Here is a 24,448-nt window from a genome sequence, read left to right as displayed (position 1 = left end):
GGTTAGCTTCAGGTTAGCTTGTAGCTAGTTCAACCAGGTGTCATCAGTTGATCCCAGCTTTACAGCCCACCCTCAGCTCCACCTCTCTTCCCTTTTGTGGAATTGTCTGGGCTTGACGGAACCTGTGACACGGTCAAAATGGCGGTGGTGGCCATCTCCCATTTATCTTCAAAAACGTGTTATTGGAGTCTATGGAAACCCCTTGTCCAATATTTATATGTCGATGGGCTGGACTGAAGGCGGAGATGATGTACTTACAGAAAACAAATGAAGGTATGTTACCTATATAAAGTTAAATGTTCTTTTTTTAAAAAAATAATCACAAATTTAAAGAAAAACACAAAACTAACACAAATAATGTATAAATAGCTCCAACAAGCATTATAACAAACATACAGACAACAGCCCCCTACATACAAATGTAGCCTCTGAGAGGAGGACCAGATTAGATTCAGAAACAAACAGTTTTTACAAAAGTCAAATCTGAATTAGTCGCTTTGTGACTTTTTTTATTATAACAAAACAAGTTCAAAGTACCATATTAAACCACCTGGGAATGTTCCTGAGACTAAAATCAGTTAATATTTAACGACTGATAATAAAAGCTGTATTTAAGGCCTGGGTTATTACAGAAAGCACAAGTATGACCTGCAAAAGCCGACACTGGAAACAAAGATGCCTATTCTTTTTGCACTTTTCTTGTTAATCTGCTCTCTTACTGAGGCTCAGCTTCAGCAGCCTGACAATGAAACAAATTCATATTTGAAGCCAGCAGGTTCACATGTAGAAGCAGGAAATCCCTCAGAGCACCAACAAACATGTACACAGGACATCAATGTTGTGCTGAGAGAGATGCGCCTCGCTGGCTGGACTGAAGGTGGAGATGAAGTACTTACAGAAAGAAAATGAAGGTATGTTAACTAAGTTAAGTAAAGGTTTAGGAGACCCCGACTAAAGTGTTTTAATTGTATAATTACAGATTGTTACACCCTGTCCTGTCTTCTCCTAGGTTGTAGTCTGTGTCTCCGTTAATTGCTCCCACCTGCCTCTTGTTTCCCAATCACCATAGCTCCTGTTCCTCATGTATTTAAACCCCTGCTGTTCTGTGTTCCTTGTGGTGTCATTGTTCCAGTGTCAGCGTGCGTCTTTACTTAATAAACCTGTGGAATTCATCCTACCTGTCTGCCTGCTTCCTCCCCGGTCTGGATCCTCGCCTTTGTTCCGCTTCACTCTGCGCACGGCGTGACAGAATGACACCACCCGAACCCAGTGATGGATCCAGACGGGAGATTCTGCCTTGGGAGAATCTGCTCCAGTGGCTTACCCCGACCCACCAGCCGGCTTCTCCCTCTCCAGCCCCAGCTCCGCCTCGCCGCCGCCAGCATCGCCGACCTTCGGCTGCAGCGTTCCTCCCTGTCCTCCCGGAACCGGAGGCATGTTTGGACCGGGAGCCGCTGCCAGATCGCTCCAGCTATGAGGGCACGAGGCTGGCGATCTGTTCCCCCGGAGTCGGTCCACGGCGTGGGGAGAGACGCCGGAAGCCACCACAGCCCAGCGCTTCTGGACGGAGTTGCGAGCCCGCCGCTGGCCGTGCCCGGCGCGGCAGTTCGGACACGCCCCCGGCCAGACCACCAGTCCCGTCTCCTGCCGAACCGGAGCCCCCGTCGGTTGCAGAGGAAGGAGCAGCAATCGCGGCCCGGCTGATGGAGCAACGGGCGGAGCTCGGCCGGTTCCGCGAGCTCCTCAGCCGCAAGGAGTCTCACCTGGACGCCCTATCCTCCTCGTCCCGGGGCCAGAGGAGCGAGCGCGGGTTTTCCCCAGCGGAGCTCGCCGGTCAGCGGGCTGAGCTGGCCCAGCTCCGTCGGACGCTCAGCCTCAAGGAGCTAGAACTGGACGAACTGACCTCCCGCCTCTCCTCATCACTCCAAGCTTTCTTAGCAGCGGCCCTGCTGCCGACCCGGAAGCAGACGGTACCGGATCCGGTCCAAAACTCGGCGGTCCAGAAGTCGAGGGACCAGAGGCTGTCGCCTCCGGGCCAGAAGCAGATGGTACCGGCCCAGAAGCCAACGGAGCGGGCCCAGAGGCAGAGGGTACCGACCCGGAAGCAGACGGTTCCGGTTCCGGTCCAGAGGTCGACGGTCCGAAAACCGAAGGACCAGAAGTCGACGCCCCCGGACCCGAAGCCGACGCCCCCAGACCTGAAGTCGATGGAAGTCGACGCCCGTTCCTGTTCTGAAGTCGACGCCCGTTCCTGTTCTGAAGTCGACGCCCGTTCCTGTTCTGAAGTCGACGCCCGTTCCTGTTCTGAAGTCGACGCCCCTGATGACGACATGTCCAAAGTCGTCGCCCCTGATGACGACGTGTCCGAAGTCGTCGCCCCTGATGACGACGTGTCCGAAGTCGTCGCCCCTGATGACGACGTGTCCGAAGTCGTCGCCCCTGATGACGACGTGTCCGAAGTCGACGTCCCTGATGACGACGTGTCCGAAGTCGTCGCCCCTGATGACGACGTGTCCGAAGTCGTCGCCCCTGATGACGACGTGTCCGAAGTCGTCGCCCCTGATGACGACGTGTCCGAAGACGTCGCCCCTGATGACGACGTGTCCGAAGTCGTCGCCCCTGATGACGATGTGTCCGAAGTCGTCGCCCCTGATGACGACGTGTCCGAGGTCGTCGCCCCTGATGACGACGTGTCCGAAGTCGTCGCCCCTGATGACGTCCCGTCTGATGACGTCGCCGCCTCCTCTGATGACGTCCCGTCTGATGACGTCGCCGCCTTCTCTGATGACGTCGCCGCCTCCTCTGATGACGTCGCCGCCTCCTCTGATGATGTCGCCGCCTCCTCTGATGACGTCGCCGCCTCCTCTGATGACGTTCCCGAAGCCGGCTCGTCTGACGTCGCCGCCGCCTCTGATGACGTCCCCGAAGTCGGCTCGTCTGACGTCGCCGCCGCCTCTGATGACGTCCCGTCTGATGACGTCGCCGCCGCCTCTGATGACGTCCCCGAAGTCGGCTCGTCTGACGTCGCCGCCTCCTTTGATGACGTCCCGTCTGATGACGTCGCCGTCACCTCTGATGACGTCCCATCTGATGACGTCGCCGTCACCTCTGATGACGTCCCGTCTGATGACGTCGCCGTCACCTCTGATGACGTCGCCGCCTCCTCTGATGACGTCGCCGTCACCTCTGATGACGTCCCGTCCGATGACGCCGTCGCCGCCTCCTCTGATGACGTCCCCGAAGTCGGCTCGTCTGACGTCGTCGCCGCCTCTGATGATGTCCCGTCTGATGACGTCGCCTCCTCCTCTGATGACGTCGCCTCCCCCTCTGATGACGTCCCGTCTGATGACGTTGCCTCCTCCTCTGATGACGTCCCGTCTGATGACGTCGCCTCCTCCTCTGATGACGTCGCCGTCACCTCTGATGACGTCGCCGTCAACTCTGATGACGTCCCGTCCGATGAGGTCGCCGCCTCCTCTGATGACGTTCCCGAAGCTGGCTCGTCTGACGTCGTCGCCGCCTCTGATGACGTCTCCGAAGTCGGCTCGTCTGACGTCGTCGCCGCCTCTGATGTCCCCGAAGTCGGCTCATCTGATGTCGTCGCCGCCTCTGATGACGTCCCCGAAGTCGGCTCGTCCGATGACGTCGCCGCTGCCTCGTCCTCTGAAGTCGGCTCGTCCGATGACGTCGCCGCCTCGTCTGGGGATACTCTTTGCACTCAAGAGGCTGACGCTCCGTCCAGCCCGGCGTCTCCACTGTCTCCAGTTCCGATGGTGGTTTTGAGGGCAACGCCGGCCCGGCCTGCAGTGACTTTGTCGCCGGCCCGGCCTGCAGAGCTCCTCCTCTGCCGCAGGCGCCGGCCTCCAAGGGCCCGTCGCCTCCTCTGCCGCAGGCGCCGGCCTCCAAGGGCCCGTCGCCTCCTCTGCCGCAGGCACCGGCCTCCAGAGGTTCGTCGCCTCATCTGCCGCAGGCACCGGCCTCTAAGGGCCCGTCGCCTCCTCATCTGCCGCAGGCGCCGGCCTCCAAGGGCCCGTCGCCTCCTCTTCTGCCTCAGGCGCCGGCCCCCGGACTCTGCCGTTCCCTGCCGCCTCTCCATCGTCCTCTGGGCCCTCCCTCCGGGTCCCCCTCCCCCCGCCCTGCTCCTGGTTCCTGTGGGCGTCTGGGATCCGCCCTTTGAGGGGGGGGTACTGTTACACCCTGTCCTGTCTTCTCCTAGGTTGTAGTCTGTGTCTCCGTTAATTGCTCCCACCTGCCTCTTGTTTCCCAATCACCATAGCTCCTGTTCCTCATGTATTTAAACCCCTGCTGTTCTGTGTTCCTTGTGGTGTCATTGTTCCAGTGTCAGCGTGCGTCTTTACTTAATAAACCTGTGGAATTCATCCTACCTGTCTGCCTGCTTCCTCCCCGGTCTGGATCCTCGCCTTTGTTCCGCTTCACTCTGCGCACGGCGTGACAGATATTCAATCTTTTTTTGTTTCCTAAACTCTAACAGCTAAAACACGAGAACTGGAGCTGCTGAAACAACAGGACCAAGGTAATGTTAACAATATATAAAAAAAATACATATAAGAGTAACAAATGAAAAAATCGAAGACTTTATTAAGAGAAAAATATTATTTTGTTAACTTACTTCATTTAAAATCAGGTAATTATTTTCTACATGTTCAGGAAAGACAAAAGAACTGGAGCTGCAAAAGAGTGAGCTGGACAAGCTGAAGCAACAGGACCAAGGTATTTACTTTATCATTTTTTGGTAATAATATACAAAATTATATTTTGAAATAACTAAAGACCTAATTAAAACACGACACATATGAGATACTCAGGACAACAAGTATCCAGTTTTGTACAAATGCTGAAGGTTTTGTCTGAAAAAAGTTGGACAGAATGATCATTTATTCAGTCTGTGTGCAAGTTTTCATTCTTTTAAACCAAAACAATAAAACTAGTCATTTTAAAGTCATTTTTTTGCCTCCTTGTTTTGTTTATATGTGTAATTTTAGCTCATTAAAGAGAAGTGATCACCATGCAAACATTTTAGAAAAATTTAATAACACAGTTTCTATCTCTCAGTGAAACAAGTGGCTTTCTCAGCATCTCTGGTGGAATCAGGCTCAGTTAAGTTTGGACCTTTTAATGCACAAACACCTCTGGTCTTCAGACATGTTGTTACTAATATTGGAAATGCCTACAATCCAAATACAGGTACTCAATTTCACTAAATTCTATTAGTAATACATTTATTCATATTCTGTAAATGCATTTTTGAGTTAGAATAAACAAGAGAATGTTTTCAATTAAAAAATCTACAGGTTTCTTCATCACACCTGTGAGAGGAGTCTATCACTTTGAGTTCCACATTCAAGGACCAGGACATGCTTCACATGGTTCAGGAGCTGTGCTGTTTAACAATGGAGAACATATCTTTATTGCATCTGGGCATCAGTCTTCCCACCATGTTAATGCTGCCAATGGTGTCACACTGCTGCTGGAGGTTGGAGATGTTGTGTTTCTGCGTCAGAGCGCAGACACAATCATTCATGACAGTTATAATCATCACAACACCTTCAGTGGTCACCTGATTTTCACCGTGTGAGCAACAGCTTTTTAGAACAAAGATTCATAGATCAGACAATCAGTCAATTTCTACATATTCATCATTTACTCCCCTTACCACAGAAGTTGACAGCCACATTTCTGATGAACTAGTTTATTTAATCCAAACCAGACAAATTAGCAGTAAATCAAATTAGCTGAACTTGCCATATCTTTTGTTTTACTTTGTAAAGTTTTTATTTTTTATTTTTTGTTGACACTGATCTTCTGCAGCTCAATTTGCAGAACCTACTGTATGTGCTTGTTTTAAAGGGATGTTATCCAGTTGGGCTTGCTTTTAGCACCCCTAGTGTCTGTTTGTAGACGCAAAACCAAAACCTATCTCCTCTCTGTGCGTTTGTCTTTTTAACACCTTGGTCTAACAGCTGAAATGTCTCCCAGCGTTCCTAAGTGTCTAGTCTCACAGGAAGAAGATAGGAATAACAATATATATATATATATATATATATATATATATATATATATATATATATATATATATATATATATACATATATATATATATTCACACTTTTACATGACCGAATTGTCTTGTAACGCATTTCCTATTCCTTTCGGGCGCATCAATCTTTATTGTAGACCTACATGTAGCGTCACCGAAGGTCCTCTAATTTGTGGCAAAGGGCACATCTACCCAGCTGGGTCAAGCTGGGTCACACAGTACTTTTAAATCCACAGATGAACCCAAGGAGCTGCAATGTCTGCTCAAGATATGATCCATATCTGCTGCTGTTCCATCCCAGGAGGAGGACACTTCAAGTCATGATGATAATAATTAAATAATAATAATTAATAAAACTCATTGATTTTATTGCTGTTTAATATAATCATCAAAAATGATCACTTGGTTCAGTATAATGGTATTTTAATTACATGAAAGGAATTTATGCTTTGGGTATAATAATAATAATAACTATGATTATGGTTGATGATAGTAGAAGATGTGTTCAGCAAAGAAGGTCAGTTCACCTTATCCAGCTAACACAGAGTCCAGATAAACAATAACTGCAACACATGTTTTTGACGCATGATCAATGCTTTCTTGGGGAGAGAGTGGGAGTGTCCTGAGAGCTTGGTAAAACTGTAACCATCACCAGTTTCAAGTCAGTTCTTGAACCAACACCACGGAGGAAGGGAACGGCCGTCCCTAAACCTCCACCTGCTGTTCCAGTCACGCCAACCAGAATAGCTAAGAATTAACGCAACTGTAACCAGCTAACGAAGACTCTACACAGAGTCATTGATTTCTGATTTAAGTTAAGACGAAAAACTCCTTCAGAGTTACGGACTTTGAGATGCCAATAGTTCATCAGTCATGTGACCCACGGAGACAACCCAGGACAGATTTGGTCGCATAGAGGTCCTTCTACCATCCTCGTGCCCGGAGGAAATCATCTCCACCTGACATCTCGGATCCGAATGGGGGACTCCGTAAAATGAGTGAGGTAGACACTAATCGACAGATGACATTTGATGATGTTCTCTCTAAATAACTCAGTTAGCCGCAAACCATCTTTTCCATCTAGAACGCATCCAACTCTCTGAAAGAAACCTTCTAATAATTCCATCCACGCATTCAAACTCGTATTTTCATTTAGCTTCCATCCAGCCACAGGTTTGCTTTTAAAACAAGTTTAATATCAAAGCTGTTAAAAATTGTCATTAAGTTGTTATCCATGAATTGTCATTTTATAATAGTCGTTTCAAATCTTTAAGTTTAAAATTGTTAGTAATAAAATTTCTTCGAACAGTTTCCCCAGCCGTCACAACCCTTTCAGGTTTTGCACATGGATTTCATTGAACTGACACAAAGTGCATCCTACAAATACTGTTTGGTAATCATTGATGCTTTTTCTAAATGGGTTGAAATGATTCCATCTGCTAAAAATGATGCACTAACAGTGGCAAAAGCTCTATGCAAAACCATCATCGCTAATCATGGCATCCCGGAACTGATCTACTCGGATAATGGCCCACATTTTGTAAACGATGTGATCCAGAACATGGCTGCCCATTTGGGCATTAAACTAAAGAACCACTGTGCATATCATCCTGCGAGCGCTGGTCTCGTTGAGAGAAATAATGGGACCATAAAGAGTAGACTCAGGAAATGCATGGAAGAGACAAAAAGACCATGGCCAGAATGCTTAGACTTGGTAAAACTCTATATGAGGATTACGCCTACAGGTTCAGGTCTGACTCCTTTTGAGATCGTTTATGGCAGGCCGTACAAACTGCCCTTAGTTGACAAAGACATGGTCATGAAAATAATCAAATCAGAAATGTAAGTCAACTAATTGTAGCTATCGGGCTGATATCTAAAACGGAATTTTTTTTCTTTAATTATCAAGATCACATTTTCTTTATAAAACTCCCCAAAACAGCTTTCTGTTGGGGGTGATGGCAGAAGAACAGTCTGCACTTAGCATAAGAAAACGTGTTGCTGTTAAATGAAACAGCCAATCATAGTAGAGCCCTTCTAGTCAGTTATAGGAGAGAAAGACAAGATCTTCCTTGGACATACTACGATTCTAAATGAAGCTTCTATGTCGCAGCGGTCTGGCTCAACACGTAATATTTCAACCAGTTTCAACCCTGGACATGCGTCGGCTGCCACCGGAAAATGGGAACAGCCAGCTGTCTGCTCTAGCAACTCTTCTTGGGCAGGAGACAGAAGACGGGTATCTGCTCAAGTTTTGTATCCAGCCAGCAGCCCCAATAACTTATTTGACCAAGCATTTAAATGACACAGCATTTCCCCCATTCAACCAGCGAAATAAAATACAGAAATATCATTTTGCTTACTGATAAAAAAGAAGCAGAAACTGTTTTGGATGATTTGTTAGTGCAGTCAATAACCACAGCTTGCCCGCTGTGTCCAAATAACTCCCTGATCAACATCCAAACACACAGGGGACACAACTAAAGTTCAGAAAGTCAAAATGGCCAAACATTTATAAACGTGAGGCTGATGCCTTTCCCCAGAGCTAGCCCAACCAGCCATTCCTCCCCATCCCCGCATATTTCTCTCCTCCTGCTCCCTCACATCATCACACAAACATACACATAGGACCTTGGGGGGTGGGCAAGTCAGGGAGTGCGGGTATGGACCCCATTTCCGCATTCCTGTGGCAACCTGCCCCCCAATTTTATTTGCACCTTATACACTTCCACTGACGACATTCCACACAAACACACACTTAGGGCCTTGGGAGTGAGCACATTCAACGACATTTGGCAGGGGGATATCTCAGCCTCCTCCCGGGTGCCGGTGCCCACTTCCAATTTTAAACCGCACTTAGACACTGATGGCTGAGGGTGTAAGTGGGGTGGTGCGGTGGCATCATCTGGCATAGACCGGATGATGCCCACACTGCCCACTCACCACAGCCATGGAATACACCTCATGATCACACAACACTATATTGGAGCAGGCGGAGGGAGACTAGGGGTCTTAGCCACCTCTGTTGTTGCTTGGCTTCCTGGGGCTGGAGGCTAGGAGGGAGATCTGGCCGTCTGGTTGGGGTCTGGGGTGGTAGGTTGCTGTGCTCAGCGTTGGGCGGGGGAGCCTGCTCATCAGCACCCCAGCAGAAAGGGTCAAATTCTGGTTACCGATGATGGTTGTACCCAATGTGCAGCAGTACCGGGACCAGAGTGAATAGGGTGTGTATGGTGAGCATGAGTGGATGTCCGGCGTGCATTTTTGTAAGTCTTGGGTTGTATGTGCATGTGTGAGCATGAGGGAGGGAGTGTGTGACTGTGTTTGTGTATGACTGTATATGTCAGGTGGGGCCTTTTGTCTCCTCCCCTCTCCTGGAACTTCTCTTGATGATATAGATCTTCGTCCCCCCTCCCCCTGCCACACCTGGTGTGAGGGGTTGTGCCTTGGTCTGTCTGAGTGTTCGTGTTAACCGGGTCTGGGGGTTTAAGAGTTTGGCATCTGCCTGATAGATCCCGGTGGCTGCCTGGTGGGGTCTGGGTCCCTGGGCTCTGCTGGGTCCCCAGCGGGGGTGGTAGCCCCTGGGTCCCGGGTCGCTGGGTCCCGGGCTCGGCCAGCTAGGGGGTGGGAGGCTGCGGGCGGGCCTGTGGGCTTGCCGCTGATGTCTCCCGGGACTCTGCCGGCTGCTGGTTGTGGCCCCCCAGGGCGATCTTCTCTGCCTCTCGAGGGGGGCGGGGGCCTTTCTGGTTGCAGTCTTCTTGGGGTTCCTGTGTTCTGGGGCAGCGCCTGGATCTCTGGGACTTGGAGCTCCCCCCATCTCCTACGCATCTTTGGGGGGGGCGGATCTGTGGTACCTCACACTCTCTGTTGGACGCCCCTATAGAGAAACCTTAAATAAACAAGCACGTGTACACACACAGGTGCTCACATGGTGCTCTCAAAAGTATGAGCTTGGGCACGTTAAGCACAGTTCTTAAGACTATGGTGGGCACTTAATGCACTGTGATTTATTATCGTGATTCTTCTGTTAAGCAATGTTGATTATATATTTTTTCATCAAGTTCACGCAGTGATAGTTTGATCTTGTTGTATTGTTGTTGTGTCCCTTTTTTGTTGTCCTTTTGCTTTTTTTTGATCTTTTTCTGCAGGTCTAGAAGCAGACTCTTGTTCATTGTTTATTTTTGTGGAACCCCCCCCCCCCCCCCCCCTCTCTCTCCCCACCTTTTCTTTACCTTTCTCTTTCACCTCTGTCTCCATGTCTGGTCGGAATTACAAAGCATTCAACAACAATAACAATAAAGTTTTAAGTGTCAGGCGTGACATTAAAAGCAGACGCTTTGATGCTCCACCTGAGAGTAAATCTGTAAGGCTTGTCACCAGCATTCAGACATCAATTCTGCTTGCTTCACAGCCAGACAGGACACAGTAAAAAAAAAGAAAAAAAAAGAAAACGTGTTGCTGTTAAATGAAACAGCCAATCATAGTAGAGCCCTTCTAGTCAGTTATAGGAGAGAAAGACAAGATCTTCCTTGGACATACTATGATTCCAAATGAAGCTTCCATGTCGCAGCGGTCTGGCTCAACACGTAATATTTCAACCAATTTCAACCCTGGACATGCGTCGGCTGCCACCAGAAAATGGGAACAGCCAGCTGCCTTCTCTATCAACTGTTCTTGGGCAGGAGACAGAAGACGGGTATCTGCTCAAGTTTCGTATCCAGCTAGCAGCCCCACTAACATGTTTGACCAAGCAGTTAAATGACACAGCATTTCCCCCATTCAACCAGCAAAATAAAATACAGAACATTTAAACATTTAAAAACAAACACCAGAACTTTAAACAAAATTCTTAAAGAGACTGGAAGCCAGTGTAGGGATGCCAAGAACTGACAGAGTCCTCGTGCTGCAGCCAGGATTCTGTGAGAGAGAGCGAAGATATCTGATTATCACAAATCATGTCATTAACTAACAAAGTCTTAGAAAAAATAGACCTAATGTTCAATAACCCACATTTAATTTTTCTAATTTTCTGCTCAGTTGAGTTTGTTCTAATATTTATGAGATTTCCATGATTTGCTTTATTAATCCTGATATTTAATCTGTGTGATTTCGGCCATGGGCAGGACACTGTCTCTATGGGGTAGTGGGTGGGTAACAGTACAGAAGCTGCAGAGGGGTGTGTTAAACTAGGACTCTGCTTCCTGGTCTGGACCCTGGGTTGTCATGGAGGACTAATACAACTGGTCATGTTTCTAGAAAGAAGAGCTGCTCCATCCAAAGACGGATGGATGCCGTCTCTTCGCATATCAGACCAGGTTTTCCCCAAAAAGTTTTCCAATTATCAATGTAGCCCACATACAAATGTAGCCTCTGAGAGGAGGACCAGATTTTTAGATTCAGAAGCAAACTCTGTTTTTACAAAAGCCACAGCTGAATTAGTTGCTGTGTGACTTTTTTATTATAACAAAACGAGTTCAAAGTACCATATTATACCACCTGGGAATGTTCCTGAGACTGAAATCAGTTAATATTTAACGACTGATAATAAAAGCTGTATTTAAGGCCTGGGTTGTTACAGAAAGCACAAGTCTGACCTGCAAAAGACGACACTGGAAACAAAGATGCCTATTCTTTTTGCACTTTTCTTGTTAATCTGCTCTCTTACTGAGGCTCAGCTTCAGCAGCCTGACAATGAAACAAATTCATATTTGAAGCCAGTAGGTTCACATGTAGAAGCAGGAAATCCCTCAGAGCACCAACAAACATGTACACAGGACATCAATGCTGTGCTGAGAGAGATGAGCGCCTCGCTGGCTGGACTGAAGGTGGAGGTGAAGTACTTACAGAAAGAAAATGAAGGTATGTTGACTAAGTACAGCTAGAGTAACTTAATAGAAATAATACTGATGCTTGCATGCTCTTTGTTTCCTAAGTATTAACAGCTAAAACACGAGAACTGGAGCTGCTGAAACAAGAGGACCAAGGTATTGGAAATGATGAATAAAACAGTAGATGTAAAAGTTACAAATCAGAAATCAGAAGGGCCTTTTTACTTGTAAGTGCTACTTTTGGTTACTGTTTAAAAAACAGTTAATTGTTTTCTTAATTTTCTAGCAAATAAAAAAGAACTGGAGTTACAAAAGAGAGAGCTGGACAAGTTGAAGCAACAGGACCAAGGTATTGGAAACGATGAAAAAAACAGTAGATGTAAAAGTTACAAATCAGAAATCAGAAGGGCCTTTTTACTTGTAAGTGCTACTTTTGGTTATTGTTTGAAACCCAGTTAATTGTTTTATTAATTTTCCAGCAAATAAAAAAGAACTGGAGTTACAAAAGAGAGAGCTGGACAAGTTGAAGCAACAGGACCAAGGTATTGGAAACGATGAAAAAAACAGTAGATGTAAAAGTTACAAATCAGAAATCAGAAGGGCCTTTTTACTTGTAAGTGCTACTTTTGGTTATTGTTTGAAACCCAGTTAATTGTTTTATTAATTTTCCAGCAAATAAAAAAGAACTGGAGTTACAAAAGAGAGAGCTGGACAAGTTGAAGCAACAGGACCAAGGTATTTACTGTTCATCATTTATTGTTAAGTAAACTAATGGCTTTTTTTAAACATTACATATCTATATTAATCAGGAAAAAAACAAAACAAACAATGTTCATCTTTAAAAGACCCTAGTCAAATTGTTCATGTATAATGTACCGTGAAAGCTGTCTGGTTTTTATTTATTTATTTGCCATCTTATTGTTTTTGCTTTCTGTAATTTCAGCTCATGAAGGAGAACTGATCACCATTAAAGCCTCCGCAAACATCACTGAAAACCAAGTGGAGGCTCTGAGGAGAGAAGGAGAAGGTTTGTTAACCCTCTGGAGGCAGATGTTGCAGATTTGCATTGTTAAAACCTACCTACCTGGTTACTCCACAAACGTATTTCATGAGCAGTTTTAAACTCAGAAGTTGTTCGTCCTTTTATCAAAACCTATTTTGAGCCTGAGAGGATTAATCTACTGTAGATACGTACTCTCTGAGTGTGTGTGTGTGTGTGTGTGTGTGTGTGTGTGTGTGTGTGTGTGTGTGTGTGTGTGTGAATTACTGGATTCTAAAAAGGTTTTAGAACTGGACAATGGTTTAGCTCATTCAAGAATTTCATTAATACTATTTTTTCTTTTTTTTCAGAATCAGAAAAGGTTTATTGCCATTGTCAGTGAACAAACAATTCACAAACTAGGAACTTGCTTTGGTACTAATGTGCTACATATAACATGAACACATAATGCGATTATAAATAGAATAAAATAGAATAAAACTTTCAGCTATAAAATGACAGGTAATAGTCACATGGCCGATAACGTGACGCTGTGTCGAGTACAGAAGACCAGCATTGTTGTGTGTTTATAAGCTATTCACAAGTCTAATGGCAGATGGAAAGAAGCTGTTCTTATGGCGGGAGGTTCTGGTCCGGGCGGACCGTAACCTCCTGCCTGAGGGAAGCGGCTCAAAAAGTCTGTGTCCCGGGTGAGAAGGGTCATCTGCTATCCGACCTGCACTCCCCCGAGTCCTGGAGACGTACAGGTCCTGGAGAGATGGAAGGCTGCAGCCAATCACCTTCTCAGCAGAGCGCACAATGCGCTGCAGTCTATGTTTGTCCCTTACTGTGGCTCCAGCATACCACACAGCGATGGAGGAGGTGAGGATGGACTCAGTGATGGCCGTGTAAAACTGCACCATCATCTGGGCGGGCAGCTTGACCTTTTTCAACTGCCGCAGAAAGTACATCCTCTGCTGGGCCTTTTTGATCAGGGAGCTGATGGATGGCTCCCACCTAAGGTCATGTGTGGTGGTGGTTCCGAGGAAGCGGAAGGAGTCCACAGTGGTGACGGGGGGGGGGGGGGGGGGGGGGGGTCCGTCAGGACGAGGGGAAGAGATGGGGCTGTGACTTTCCTGAAGTCCACAATCATCTCCACTGTCCTCTGAGTATTGAGCTCCAGGTTGTTGCTGCTGCACCAGTACACCAGCCGATCCACCTCCCTCCTGTAGGCGGACTCATCACCGTCAGAGATGAGCCCGATGAGGGTGGTGTCGTCCACAAACTTGATCAGTTTAACGGAGTCATGGCTCGAGGTGCAGCGGTTTGTGTACAGGGAGAAGAGCAGAGGAGAAAGTACACAGCCCTGTGGAGATCCTGTGCTAATTGTCTGAGTGGTGGAAACATACTTCTCCAGCCGCACGCACTGCCTTCGGTCCGTCAGGAAGTCAGTGATCCACCTGCCGGTGGAACTGGGTACGTTGAGCATGGAGAGCTTGTCCTGGAGCAGAGCAGGGAGGATGGTGTTGAACGCAGAGCTGAAGTCCACAAACAGGATCCTAGCGTAGGTTCCCAGGGAGTCCAGGTGCTGCAGGATGAAGTGGAGGGCCAGGTTGATGGCGTTGTCTACAGACCTGTTGGCTCTGTATGCGAACTGCAGAGGGTCCAGGAGGGGGGAGGTGAAGGACTTGAGATGAGGGAGGACCAGGCACTCAAAAGACTTCATGATTACAGACGTCAGTGCCACAGGCCTGTAATCATTCAGTCCAGTGATACGGGGTTTCTTAGGGACAGGGACAATGGTGGACAGCTTAAAGCAGGCTGGAACATGGCAGGACTCCGGGGGGGGGGGGGGGGGGGGGGGGGGGGGGGGGTTGGACTTCAAGCCTGGCATGAAAGGCCTTAAGTTGTTCAGCCAGTTGTAGGTCGTCAGCAGCATGTTGGGCTCTAGGCTTGTAGTTTGAGATTCGCCTGAGCCCTCTCCAGACAGAGGTGGTGTCATTGTCAAGAGAACTGCTCCTTTAGACGCTTATTGTACCGAGAGTTGCCTTCTTCAACTCTTTTGAGAACTGGTACTTAGCGCCCTTGTAGCTTTCTCTGTCCTTGGCTCTGTGGGCTGCTTCTTTCTCCCTCCTCAGCTGTCTCAGTTTGTGTGTGAACCAGGGCTTATCGATGTTAAAAGTGACCCTGGTTTTTGTTGGAACAATGCTGTCCTCACAGAATTTTATGTATGACGTCACAGTGTCTGTATATTCATCCAAATTGTCTGTGGCAGATCCAAACACATTCCAGGCTGTTGTGTCCAGACACATGCAAAGCTCCTCCACAGCCTTGCAGGTCCACTTCTTAGAAGTCCTCACTGCAGGTTTGGAGAGCTTCAGCATCTGCCTATATGAGGGGATGAGGTGAATCATGGCATGGTCTGAGAAGCCGAGAGCAGCTCGCTGCACAGCTCGATAAGCTCCACTGACTGTGGTGTAGCAGTGGTCCAACGTGTACTGCTCTCTTGTCGGGCATTTAACAAACCAGGGGCGGCGTTAGGCCCGGCTACTTGGGCTGAAGCCCCGGATCTTTCATGATAAGCCCCGGATCTAAATCGCGGAAGTAACATGCAGTACCAAAGTCACACAGAGAGGGCGCAGCTGGCAGTAGTTTGTAAAGTCCCATTTAGTCGTCACACACACAGGTGTGTGGTGAAATTTATTCTCCGATTTTGACCCATCCCCTGAGTTGCAGACACGCCGCGCTCGGGAACTATTTGGTGGTTTAACCCCCCAATCCAACCCCAATCCAATGCTGAGTGTCAAGCAGGGAGGCATTGGGTCCCATTTTTCTCAAAATCTTTGGTATGACCCGACCAGGAGTCGAACCCCTGATCTCCCGATCTCAGGGCAGACACTCTACCACTAGGCTACTTAGTCAGTATACAGTTTACCTGAGACTGAAGAGAAGCCCTTCAGCAGCTGGCTTCTGCAGTCTGTCTGAAACGCATGAGTGAAGATGGATATAAGGACGTTTTTTTAGACCAAAAGTACAACGACAGAACCCCAGCTCTGATGAGACTGGTGTTGACTCAGGTTTGTGAGTCTTATTTGAAAATATTTGTTGTGCTGCTGGTTTGCCTAAAGTTAGCTTACTATCAGGTAACGTTGTTGGAGAAAGAAAGGGAATATTTACTATCATCTCACACTAAACACTAACAGGAACAATACTCTGCCCTGAATATGCTGAATATGTAGCTTCAGATTAAACATTATGTGGTACAAGATATATATATATATATGATGTTGACTAGTGCGTGTCACGTGTGTGCGCGCATGCGTGTGTGTGCGCGTGCGCGCGCGTGTGTGTGCGCGCGCGTGTGTGTTAAGCCCCGGATCTTCTTCAGTCCTAAATCCGCCCCTGTAACAAACTGTCTGTACTTAGGCAATTCCTGGCTCAGATTTCCCTTGTTAAAGTCACAGAGGATAATAACTAGAGAGACCGGAAAGGTCTGTTCCATACTTAAGATCTGCTCCGCGAGCGTACGTTGAGCCTCGTGCACGTCCGCGCTAGGTGGGATGTAAACAGCGGCCAGAATGAATGAAGCGAACTCACGTGGGGAGTAGAATGGCTTACAGTTTATGAAGAGGAATTCCAGGGCAGGAGAGCAGTACTGGGAGATCACAGTCATATCCGAACACCAGGCAGTGTTGATGTAGAAGCAGACACCTCTACCTTTTGTCTTTCCTCCGGATAAGACCCGCTGTCTGTCTGCGCGGAGGAGCTGGAATCCCTCCAAATGGAGCGCGCAATCCGGGATCTGCTCGTTGAGCCACGTCTCCGTGAAGCATAAGACAGAAGAGGAAGAAAAGTCTCTGTTTCGTCTCATCAGCAACGCCAGTTCAGCCGTCTTGTTACTAAGTGAGCGGACATTGGAGAGGAAGATCCCAGGTAAGGGCGTACGTGAGCCGCGTCTTCGTAGACGCAAGAGCACTCCCGCACGTTTCCCTCTCCTATGGCGTCTCACTTTCTTAATTAAAAAGTGGACCAAATCCGCCACACCCACTAAAAAAACTGGAAGTAGGTCCGTCGGCGTTGATGTTCTGACATTTAAAAGCTCTTCAGGGTTGTAAGAGCACGCTGACACACAATTTATGGACAAAAACAAACAAAACACGACGCACGTTAGCGCCAGGGCGTCCTTGCTCGGCGCCATCTTGGTTGGTTTTTGTGTGTGTGTGTGAATTACTGGATTCTAAAAAGGTTTTAGAACTGGACAATGGTTTAGCTCATTCAAGAGTTTCATTAATACTATTTTAGTGAGACTAAACCTCTATATGCATAATTTTGAGAAACTAATAAAGTTTTTGTCTCTCAGTGAAACAAGTGGCTTTCTCAGCTTCTCTGATGGACTCAGGCTCAGGAGAAATTGGACCTTTTAATGCACAAACACCTCTGGTCTTCAGACATGTTGTTACTAATATTGGAAATGCCTACAACCCAAATACAGGTACTCAGTTTCACTAAATAGTATTAATAATACATTCATACATATTCTGTTGCTCCAGCAAGAATTGAGGGGAACAGTTTTTTCTCCAGTCCATCATGGACACGTAACTAGTCACACCCACCCTCACTCACACTTAGTGAATATTTAGACTAGCCACATAACCTAACATGCATGTTTTCATAAAACAATTTTACAGGTTTTTTCATCGCACCTGTGAGAGGAGTCTATCACTTTGTGTTCCACATAAAAGGATATGGAGATGCTTCACATCCTACAGCAGCCGTGTTGTTTAAGAATGGAGAAAAGACCTTCATTGCATACGAGCATCAGCCTTCCCATTTTGCTAGTACGGCCAACAGTGTCACACTGCTGTTGGAGGTTGGAGATGTTGTGTTTCTGCGTCAGAGGGAAAATACAAGGATTCATGACAGTGGCAACCATCACACCACCTTCAGTGGCCACCTGATTTTCACCATGTGAGCAACAGATGTTAGAAAATCAGATGTTTTATTAGATCATTTCACACATTCAGCAAATTTATACATATTCATCCCCCCCCCATTATAGAAATGAACAGTCACTTTTCTGATGAGCTAGTATGTTTTTAAATCTAAACCAGACAAATTAGCAGCAAATCAAATCAGCTCAACTTGCCTAATTTATTTCTTTTTACCTTGCAAAGATTTTATTTAGCTCCATAGAAACTGATGGTCATATACTGCTCAATTCATAGAAATGAACATGTTTTGTATGATTGAATGACTTACTGTATGTGCTTGTTTTTATGTTTTAAAGCGCAAAGTAAAATCCTCATTTAAGTAAACTGCATTTGTAACAAATAGTGATTGTCGGTCGCGAACGAACCGGCTCTATGAAGTGAACGACGTGAGCCGACTCGTAATTGGGAGCCGTCTCCCCTTCCCCTCTTGTCTTGGTGAAAGCCACAGGCGATTGGTCAACATGTGCAACTGCGTGTCCAGACTGTCCACACACAGATCAGTAGGGGCGGGGAAGAGGGAGGATCAGACTCAGACACACAACAGAGCACATGTGGGTGGAGGGAGACGAGAGGGAATGATGAGGAATAAGGCGAGCGAGAGAGAGGAGAGTGCGACGAAGACGGTGAGAAAATGAGCGACAGCAGTCGGAAAGTTGAGATTTCTTAAAGTGTTCAGTTAATAAATCCATATAAATGATAAATATTTGGTATATTGCATTTTTTACATTAGTAAATCACTTTACATATAGTTTTGCATGTTTTTTGTGATAAATATACTTTATGCAACAGAAAATCTGAGGGGCCACTTGGTAGCCGAAAGAGCAGGCTCTTTTTGGTGAGCTGAGCCAAAAGAACCGGCTCTCTAAAAAGAGCCGCAGTTCCCATTGTTAGGTAATTTAAATTTATCCCATATTACCTTAAAGGACGACACACCCTTTGATAGAGAGAGAGAGAGAGTAAATTGATTATTTGTAATGTCCATGTATGTGGCTCAACCAGCCCCCACTCTGCTCCAGCCTCAGCCTTTACCTCACCAGCTCTGCATACCCGTGGTCTCCATCAGGAGACTAGAATGTTAGGTAATATTTAATCTCCATAACCCTGGAACATGTAATAACACACATGACAACAAGGAAGACATTTTACCCTGAGTCTCCAGAACATGGAGAGTTAACGCAGAGAAACCTCCTCCGAGGCTTCCCCACGTCCCTCCCGTGTGCTCCCAGTTCTTCAGGGGCTTTATTCACCAAATGGATGGGGGAGAAGGCGGACCTTCTCAAGTTACAGAGGTACAGAGTTCTCTCAATTAACATCCTTGCTCAACCTTTTTATGAACAGCAAACACAGAGATTCATGATGTGTAATGGGCATCTTTTAGGTCTCAAAAAGGTACATTTATAAAAATACCCAACACCCATCACTAGTAACAAAACTGAATCCAGCCTAAACCCCTTCTGTTTAATAAGTTCGGAATAATTTGTAGGTGTGGTGCTGGAATTTCAGCCGTAGTGCAGTGCCACACCTGGGAAACACTGACTACTTTATGAAACAGCTGAACATCACTACGGTCCCATTACTCGGAATGGAACCCTTTCTCACGGTGCAAAATTAACACCAACCCAAAATAACACCCAGCAACTAACTACAACATCCAACAAAACTCAACCCTAGCAGTAAACCCCCAACAAAACACATGAAAACACACCAAAATAGAAATAATCAACCGAAAACCGGCTACCCACAATGCACCTTGCCCATGGATGGTGAACATGTGCATTGGCCTTTGTTTGGGCAGCCAGCTCATGTGGCTATCACGTTGGGCAATACAGTATCAGCAGAGGGACAAACCTCTTTGAATTTACTCAACAATGTTATGTCGACATAGCTCAATGGTTTTGTGTAGAAACAGAAATTAACAGTATTACATTACAATTGCTCAAGCACATTACCAATCTTTGCAAAATCAAGTTTATTAAGTAGATACAACAAAATGCACTTGATTAAAAGCAGCAATAGGCAGAGTTTGTTTTTTTGGGTGTAGGTGTCACGTCTCTTGTCTCCTGCATCCCTTCTTGTCTCCTTCCCTGGCTGTGTCATTTAGATTCATTCTAGTTCTTGTCTCTTTCATTTCTTAAATATCCAGTTTTCAGACAATATTAGACAGGCATCTTCTCTGGTCGTTTTTAAGTCCCTCCTCAAGACTCACTGTTATTCACTGGCTTTTAACACTGACTGATTATTCTTATACACTCCTGTTTGTAAGCAGTGTTGAGTTTAATTTATTTTACAATGTTTTCGTATGTTTTAATATATTATCCATGTTTTTATTGTTTTTAATTATGTCGCTATGTTTTTATCTGTGTGTGAGGCACTTTGGTCGAAAGTGCTACACAAATAAAGGTGGATTGGATTGGATAGTGTTTCTAGTTTATTCTGGTGTTTCAGTTGTCATGTATGTTGTTTAGGTATTTACTCCCCCGCCCTACTGTGTCTCTAGTTCTGTAATTTCAGGTTAAGTAGTTCACTTATCTTTAGTTTTCTTAGATTTATTCTCCAGCCCTCCAGTTTGTTGCTCACTGGTTTTTGTTCTTCAGTTTAATTAAGTTCAGGCTTTTTTAGTGTTTGTGTTTCCCTTTGCAACCTTTTAGTCCATCTTAGTTGTGTTAATTTTCATCATGTTAGTTTCAGCCTCCTGCTTATTTTACCTCCTCAGTCAGTTCATTGGTCACACCTGCTCCCAGTCTCCTTGACCACCTTTCCTGTGTTTAAAACCTTGGGTTGCGAGGCCAGGCGCCTTGCTTACAAGGTCACTGTCCTTCCTTGGTCAAAGAAAATGGTTAAATGGAGCAGACTCTCATCATGTGACCGCGACTTCCACGGTGGTCACGTAACTTCACGTGACACGGGAGATAAAGTTATATTTTGTATGTATTAGTTTCAATATAAATATATAGCAAGACTTTTACTTTTTAAATTGTGTATATGTTTATTAAATTAAAAACATTAGCGAGTTACTACCCTCTGGCCTCCGAAGCTGCAACTACCAAGCAACTAACCAATCAGGTAATATTTAACTACTGATAATAAAAGTTGTATTTAAGACCCGGTTAACACAAGGCACAAAGCTGACCTGCGAAGGCTGACACTGAAGACAAAGATGCATATTCTTTTTACACTGTTGTTGTTAATCTGTTCTCTTAATGAGGCTCAGCTTCACCTACAACCTGACAATGAAACAAATTCATATTTGAAGCCAGCTGGTTCACACGTAGAAGCAGGAAATGCCTCAGAGCACCAACAAACATGTACACAGGACATCAATGCTGCGCTGAGAGAGATGAGCGCCTCGCTGGCTGGGTTGAAGGAGGAGGTGAAGTACTTACAGAAAGAAAATGAAAGTATGTTAACAAAATAATGTAAAGGTTTAGGAGACCCTGACTAAAGTGTTTTAATTGTATAATTACAGATATTCAATCTTTCATTGTTTCCTAAACTCTAACAGCTAAAACACGAGAACTGGAGCTGCTGAAACACCAGGACCAAGGTAATGTTAACAATATAAAAAAAAATATATGTAAGAGTAACAAATGAAAAAATCGAAGACTTTTATAAGAGAAAAATATTTTTTGTTATCTTACTTCATTTAAAATCAGGTAATTTTTTTCTACATGTTCAGGAAAGACAAAAGAACTGGAGCTGCAAAAGAGTGAGCTGGACAAGCTGAAGCAACAGGACCAAGGTATTTACTTTATCATTTATTGGTAATAATATACAAAATTATATTTTGAAATAACTAAAGACCTAATTAAAACACGACACATCTGACATACTCAGGACAACAAATATCCAGTTTTGTACAACTGCTGAAGGTTTTGTCTGAAAAAGTTGGACAGAATGATCATTTATTCAGTCTGTGTGCAAGTTTTCATTCTTTTAAACCAAAACAATAAAACTAGTCATTTTAAAGTCATTTTTTTGCCTCCTTGTGTTGTTTATGTGTGTAATTTTAGCTCATTAAAGAGAACTGATCACCATGCAAACATTTTAGAAAAATTTAATAACACAGTTTCTGTCTCTCAGTGAAACAAGTGGCTTTCTCAGCATCTCTGGTGGAATTAGGCAGGACATTGAGAGGGAGGACATGGAGTTCATCTGCAAGACTCTCAGCACCAAGCCCATCGCCCACGTCGATCACTTTACACCAGAGATGCTTGGCACGGCAGAGCTGGCGGAGGAGGTCCACCTAGACGGTTCTGGCAAACTCGTTGAGATCACCGGCTGCAGCAGCCCCGGGAGAACGGTCAGCATTGTGGTCCGAGGCTCCAACAAGCTGGTGATTGAGGAGGTGGAGCGCTCCATCCATGACGCTCTGTGTGTGATCCGCTGCCTGGTCAAGAAGAGGGTTCTGATAGCTGGAGGCGGAGCTCCAGAGATTGAGCTGGCTGTCCGTCTGGCAGAGTACTCGCGAACCCTGGCTGGGATGGAGGCCTACTGTGTGCGGGCGTACGCCGACGCCCTGGAGGTGATCCCCTCCACGCTGGCTGAGAACGCAGATCTGAACCCCATCTCCACGGTGACGGAGCTCAGGAACAGACATGCACATGGAGACAAGATGGCCGGCATCAACGTCCGCAAGGGAGGAATCTCCAACATCCTGGAGGAGCTGGTGGCGCAGCCTCTCCTGGTGTCCATCAGTGCTCTGACCCTAGCTACAGACAGAGTCCGCAGCATCCTCAAGATCGATGATGTGGTGAACACCCGATAGGTCTGTTCAGGGAAGTCTGCTGTTTCTGCGAGGGATCAGGAGGCACCAGTCAGCTCACACTTCCACTATAGTTGTTACTTAGCCTCATTCAATAAAAAGGTTTGATGTTTGAAAAAAAAAATAAAATAAAATGAAAAAGAGATACTCAGGACAACAAATATCCAGTTTTGTACAAATGCTGAAGGTTTTGTCTGAAAAAAGTTGGACAGAATGATCATTTATTCAGTCTGTGTGCAAGTTTTCATTCTTTTAAACCAAAACAATAAAACTAGTCATTTTAAAGTCATTATTTTTTTGCCTCCTTGTTTTGTTTATGTGTGTAATTTTAGCTCATTAAAGAGAACTGATCACCATGCAAACATTTTAGAAAAATTTAATAACACAGTTTCTGTCACTCAGTGAAACAAGTGGCTTTCTCAGCATCTCTGGTGGAATCAGGCTCAGTTAAGTTTGGACCTTTTAATGCACCAACACCTCTGGTCTTCAGACATGTTGTTACTAATATTGGAAATGCCTACAATCCAAATACAGGTACTCAATTTCACTAAATTCTATCAGTAATGCATTTATTCATATTCTGTAACCACATTTTTGAGTTAGGATAAACAAGAGAATGTTTTCAATAAAAAAAATCTACAGGTTTCTTCATCACACCTGTGAGAGGAGTCTATCACTTTGAGTTCCACATTCAAGGACCGGGACATGCTTCACATGGTTCAGGAGCTGTGCTGTTTAAGAATGGAGAACATATCTTTATTGCATCTGGACAATCAATCTTCTCACCATGTTAATGCTGCCAATGGTGTCACACTGCTGCTGGAGGTTGGAGATGTTGTGTTTCTGCGTCAGAGCGCAGACACAATCATTCAAGACAGTTATAATCATCACAACACCTTCAGTGGTCACCTGATTTTCACCATGTGAGCAACAGCTTTTTAGAACAAAGATTCATAGATCATTTCAGACAATCAGTCAATTTCTACATATTCATCATTTACTCCCCTTACCACAGAAGTTGACAGCCACATTTCTGATTAACTAGTTTATTTAACCCAAACCAGACAAATTAGCAATAAAACAAATTAGCTGAACTTGCCATTGTCATGTTTTGAGGTAGATGTCTAACCCAAGACATACAGAATCATGCACGGGGACGAGGTAAAGAAAAATAATAATTTTATTTTAATGTGGAGGTGAACTGAAGGCGTACTGGAGATCCAGCTGGAGGACGAATCCGGAAGCGGTAACTGAGAGGGAGACCAGAGGTGAGTGATGGGAGTTGTAGTTCAGAAGGAATGTTTGAAGGCGGAACTTACGGTGAGGAAGTTCGGGATGAATGTGGAGGGGAGGTGAGCCGGGGTGATTTCCAGAAGGGACTTGTGATAGTCGGAGTGGATGAGTGGAATGGACGAGGCGGATGAGGATGAGGCAGCGGAGAGAGAGCGTGATCGGTGGAGAGCGGGGCAGCTGGGTGGAGAAGGTATCCAGGCAACGAACCGGTGAAATAATCCTCTGACTTGAAGACGGAAGTGGATCCCACGATGAGGTGAGTCAGGCAGTAGATAATCATCCGGCATCGAATGTGGATAACCGTCCTCCTTTTAAAGCTGCCCCGCTGATCAGTCTGATGATGATCAGCTGTGCTCCCTTTCCTGCAGGTAGAAACTCAGAGATGATTAGATGACATGTCGAGTACTCACCCCGGCTCATGACAGCCATATCTTTTTTTTTTTTACCTTGTAAAGTTTTAATTTTTTTTATTGACACTGATCTTCTGCAACTCAATTTGCAGAGCCTACTGTATGTGCTTGTTTTAAAGGGATGTTATCC

At 45.7% G+C, this 24,448-nt stretch overlaps 3 protein-coding genes across 5 annotated transcripts; all 3 read left to right on the top strand.

Moving 5' to 3' along the window:
* Positions 1–647: 647 nt before the first annotated feature.
* On the top strand, positions 648–12,618 carry LOC139063290 (uncharacterized). 2 transcript variants are annotated; one of them, XM_070544671.1, is made up of 3 exons: positions 648–911; positions 1,133–4,534; positions 12,233–12,618. In XM_070544671.1, the coding sequence occupies exon 2, from the start codon at positions 1,251–1,253 to the stop codon at positions 4,221–4,223; it is 2,973 nt and encodes a 990-aa protein (XP_070400772.1). In that variant the 5' UTR covers positions 648–911; positions 1,133–1,250; the 3' UTR covers positions 4,224–4,534; positions 12,233–12,618. The 2 variants fall into 2 exon arrangements, with proteins under 2 accessions (XP_070400772.1, XP_070400773.1); XM_070544672.1 differs by lacking the exons at positions 648–911; positions 12,233–12,618 and adding an exon at positions 4,669–4,724 and having other exon boundaries at positions 921–4,534.
* Positions 12,619–12,832: 214 nt separating this feature from the next.
* Positions 12,833–20,268, top strand: LOC139063295 (complement C1q-like protein 4). Its single transcript, XM_070544685.1, has 3 exons — positions 12,833–12,910; positions 17,223–17,354; positions 17,551–20,268. The coding sequence occupies exons 2-3, from the start codon at positions 17,252–17,254 to the stop codon at positions 17,832–17,834; spliced, it is 387 nt and encodes a 128-aa protein (XP_070400786.1). The 5' UTR covers positions 12,833–12,910; positions 17,223–17,251; the 3' UTR covers positions 17,835–20,268.
* Positions 20,269–20,461: 193 nt separating this feature from the next.
* Positions 20,462–22,904, top strand: LOC139063293 (T-complex protein 1 subunit delta-like). 2 transcript variants are annotated; one of them, XM_070544681.1, is made up of 4 exons: positions 20,462–21,251; positions 21,356–21,397; positions 21,530–21,592; positions 21,934–22,225. In XM_070544681.1, the coding sequence occupies exons 1-4, from the start codon at positions 21,011–21,013 to the stop codon at positions 22,098–22,100; spliced, it is 513 nt and encodes a 170-aa protein (XP_070400782.1). In that variant the 5' UTR covers positions 20,462–21,010; the 3' UTR covers positions 22,101–22,225. The 2 variants fall into 2 exon arrangements, with proteins under 2 accessions (XP_070400782.1, XP_070400781.1); XM_070544680.1 differs by having other exon boundaries at positions 20,817–21,397; positions 21,934–22,904.
* Positions 22,905–24,448: the final 1,544 nt, after the last annotated feature.

This window comes from Nothobranchius furzeri, chromosome 15 (assembly GCF_043380555.1).
Source record: "Nothobranchius furzeri strain GRZ-AD chromosome 15, NfurGRZ-RIMD1, whole genome shotgun sequence".
NCBI classification, from domain to species: domain Eukaryota; kingdom Metazoa; phylum Chordata; class Actinopteri; order Cyprinodontiformes; family Nothobranchiidae; genus Nothobranchius; species Nothobranchius furzeri.
Note: the sequence above shows the minus strand (reverse complement) of the source record. Positions and strands in the feature narration are given on the sequence as shown.

Coding starts and splice junctions, on each gene's coding strand:
- LOC139063290 (XM_070544671.1), top strand. CDS start 1,251: ATGACACCACCCGAACCCAGTGATGGATCCAGACGGGAGATTCTGCCT.
- LOC139063295 (XM_070544685.1), top strand. CDS start 17,252: ATGGACTCAGGCTCAGGAGAAATTGGACCTTTTAATGCACAAACACCT. Junction 17,355..17,550: donor TGCCTACAACCCAAATACAG/GTACTCAGTTTC, acceptor ACAATTTTACAG/GTTTTTTCATCGCACCTGTG.
- LOC139063293 (XM_070544680.1), top strand. CDS start 21,995: ATGGAGTTCATCTGCAAGACTCTCAGCACCAAGCCCATCGCCCACGTC.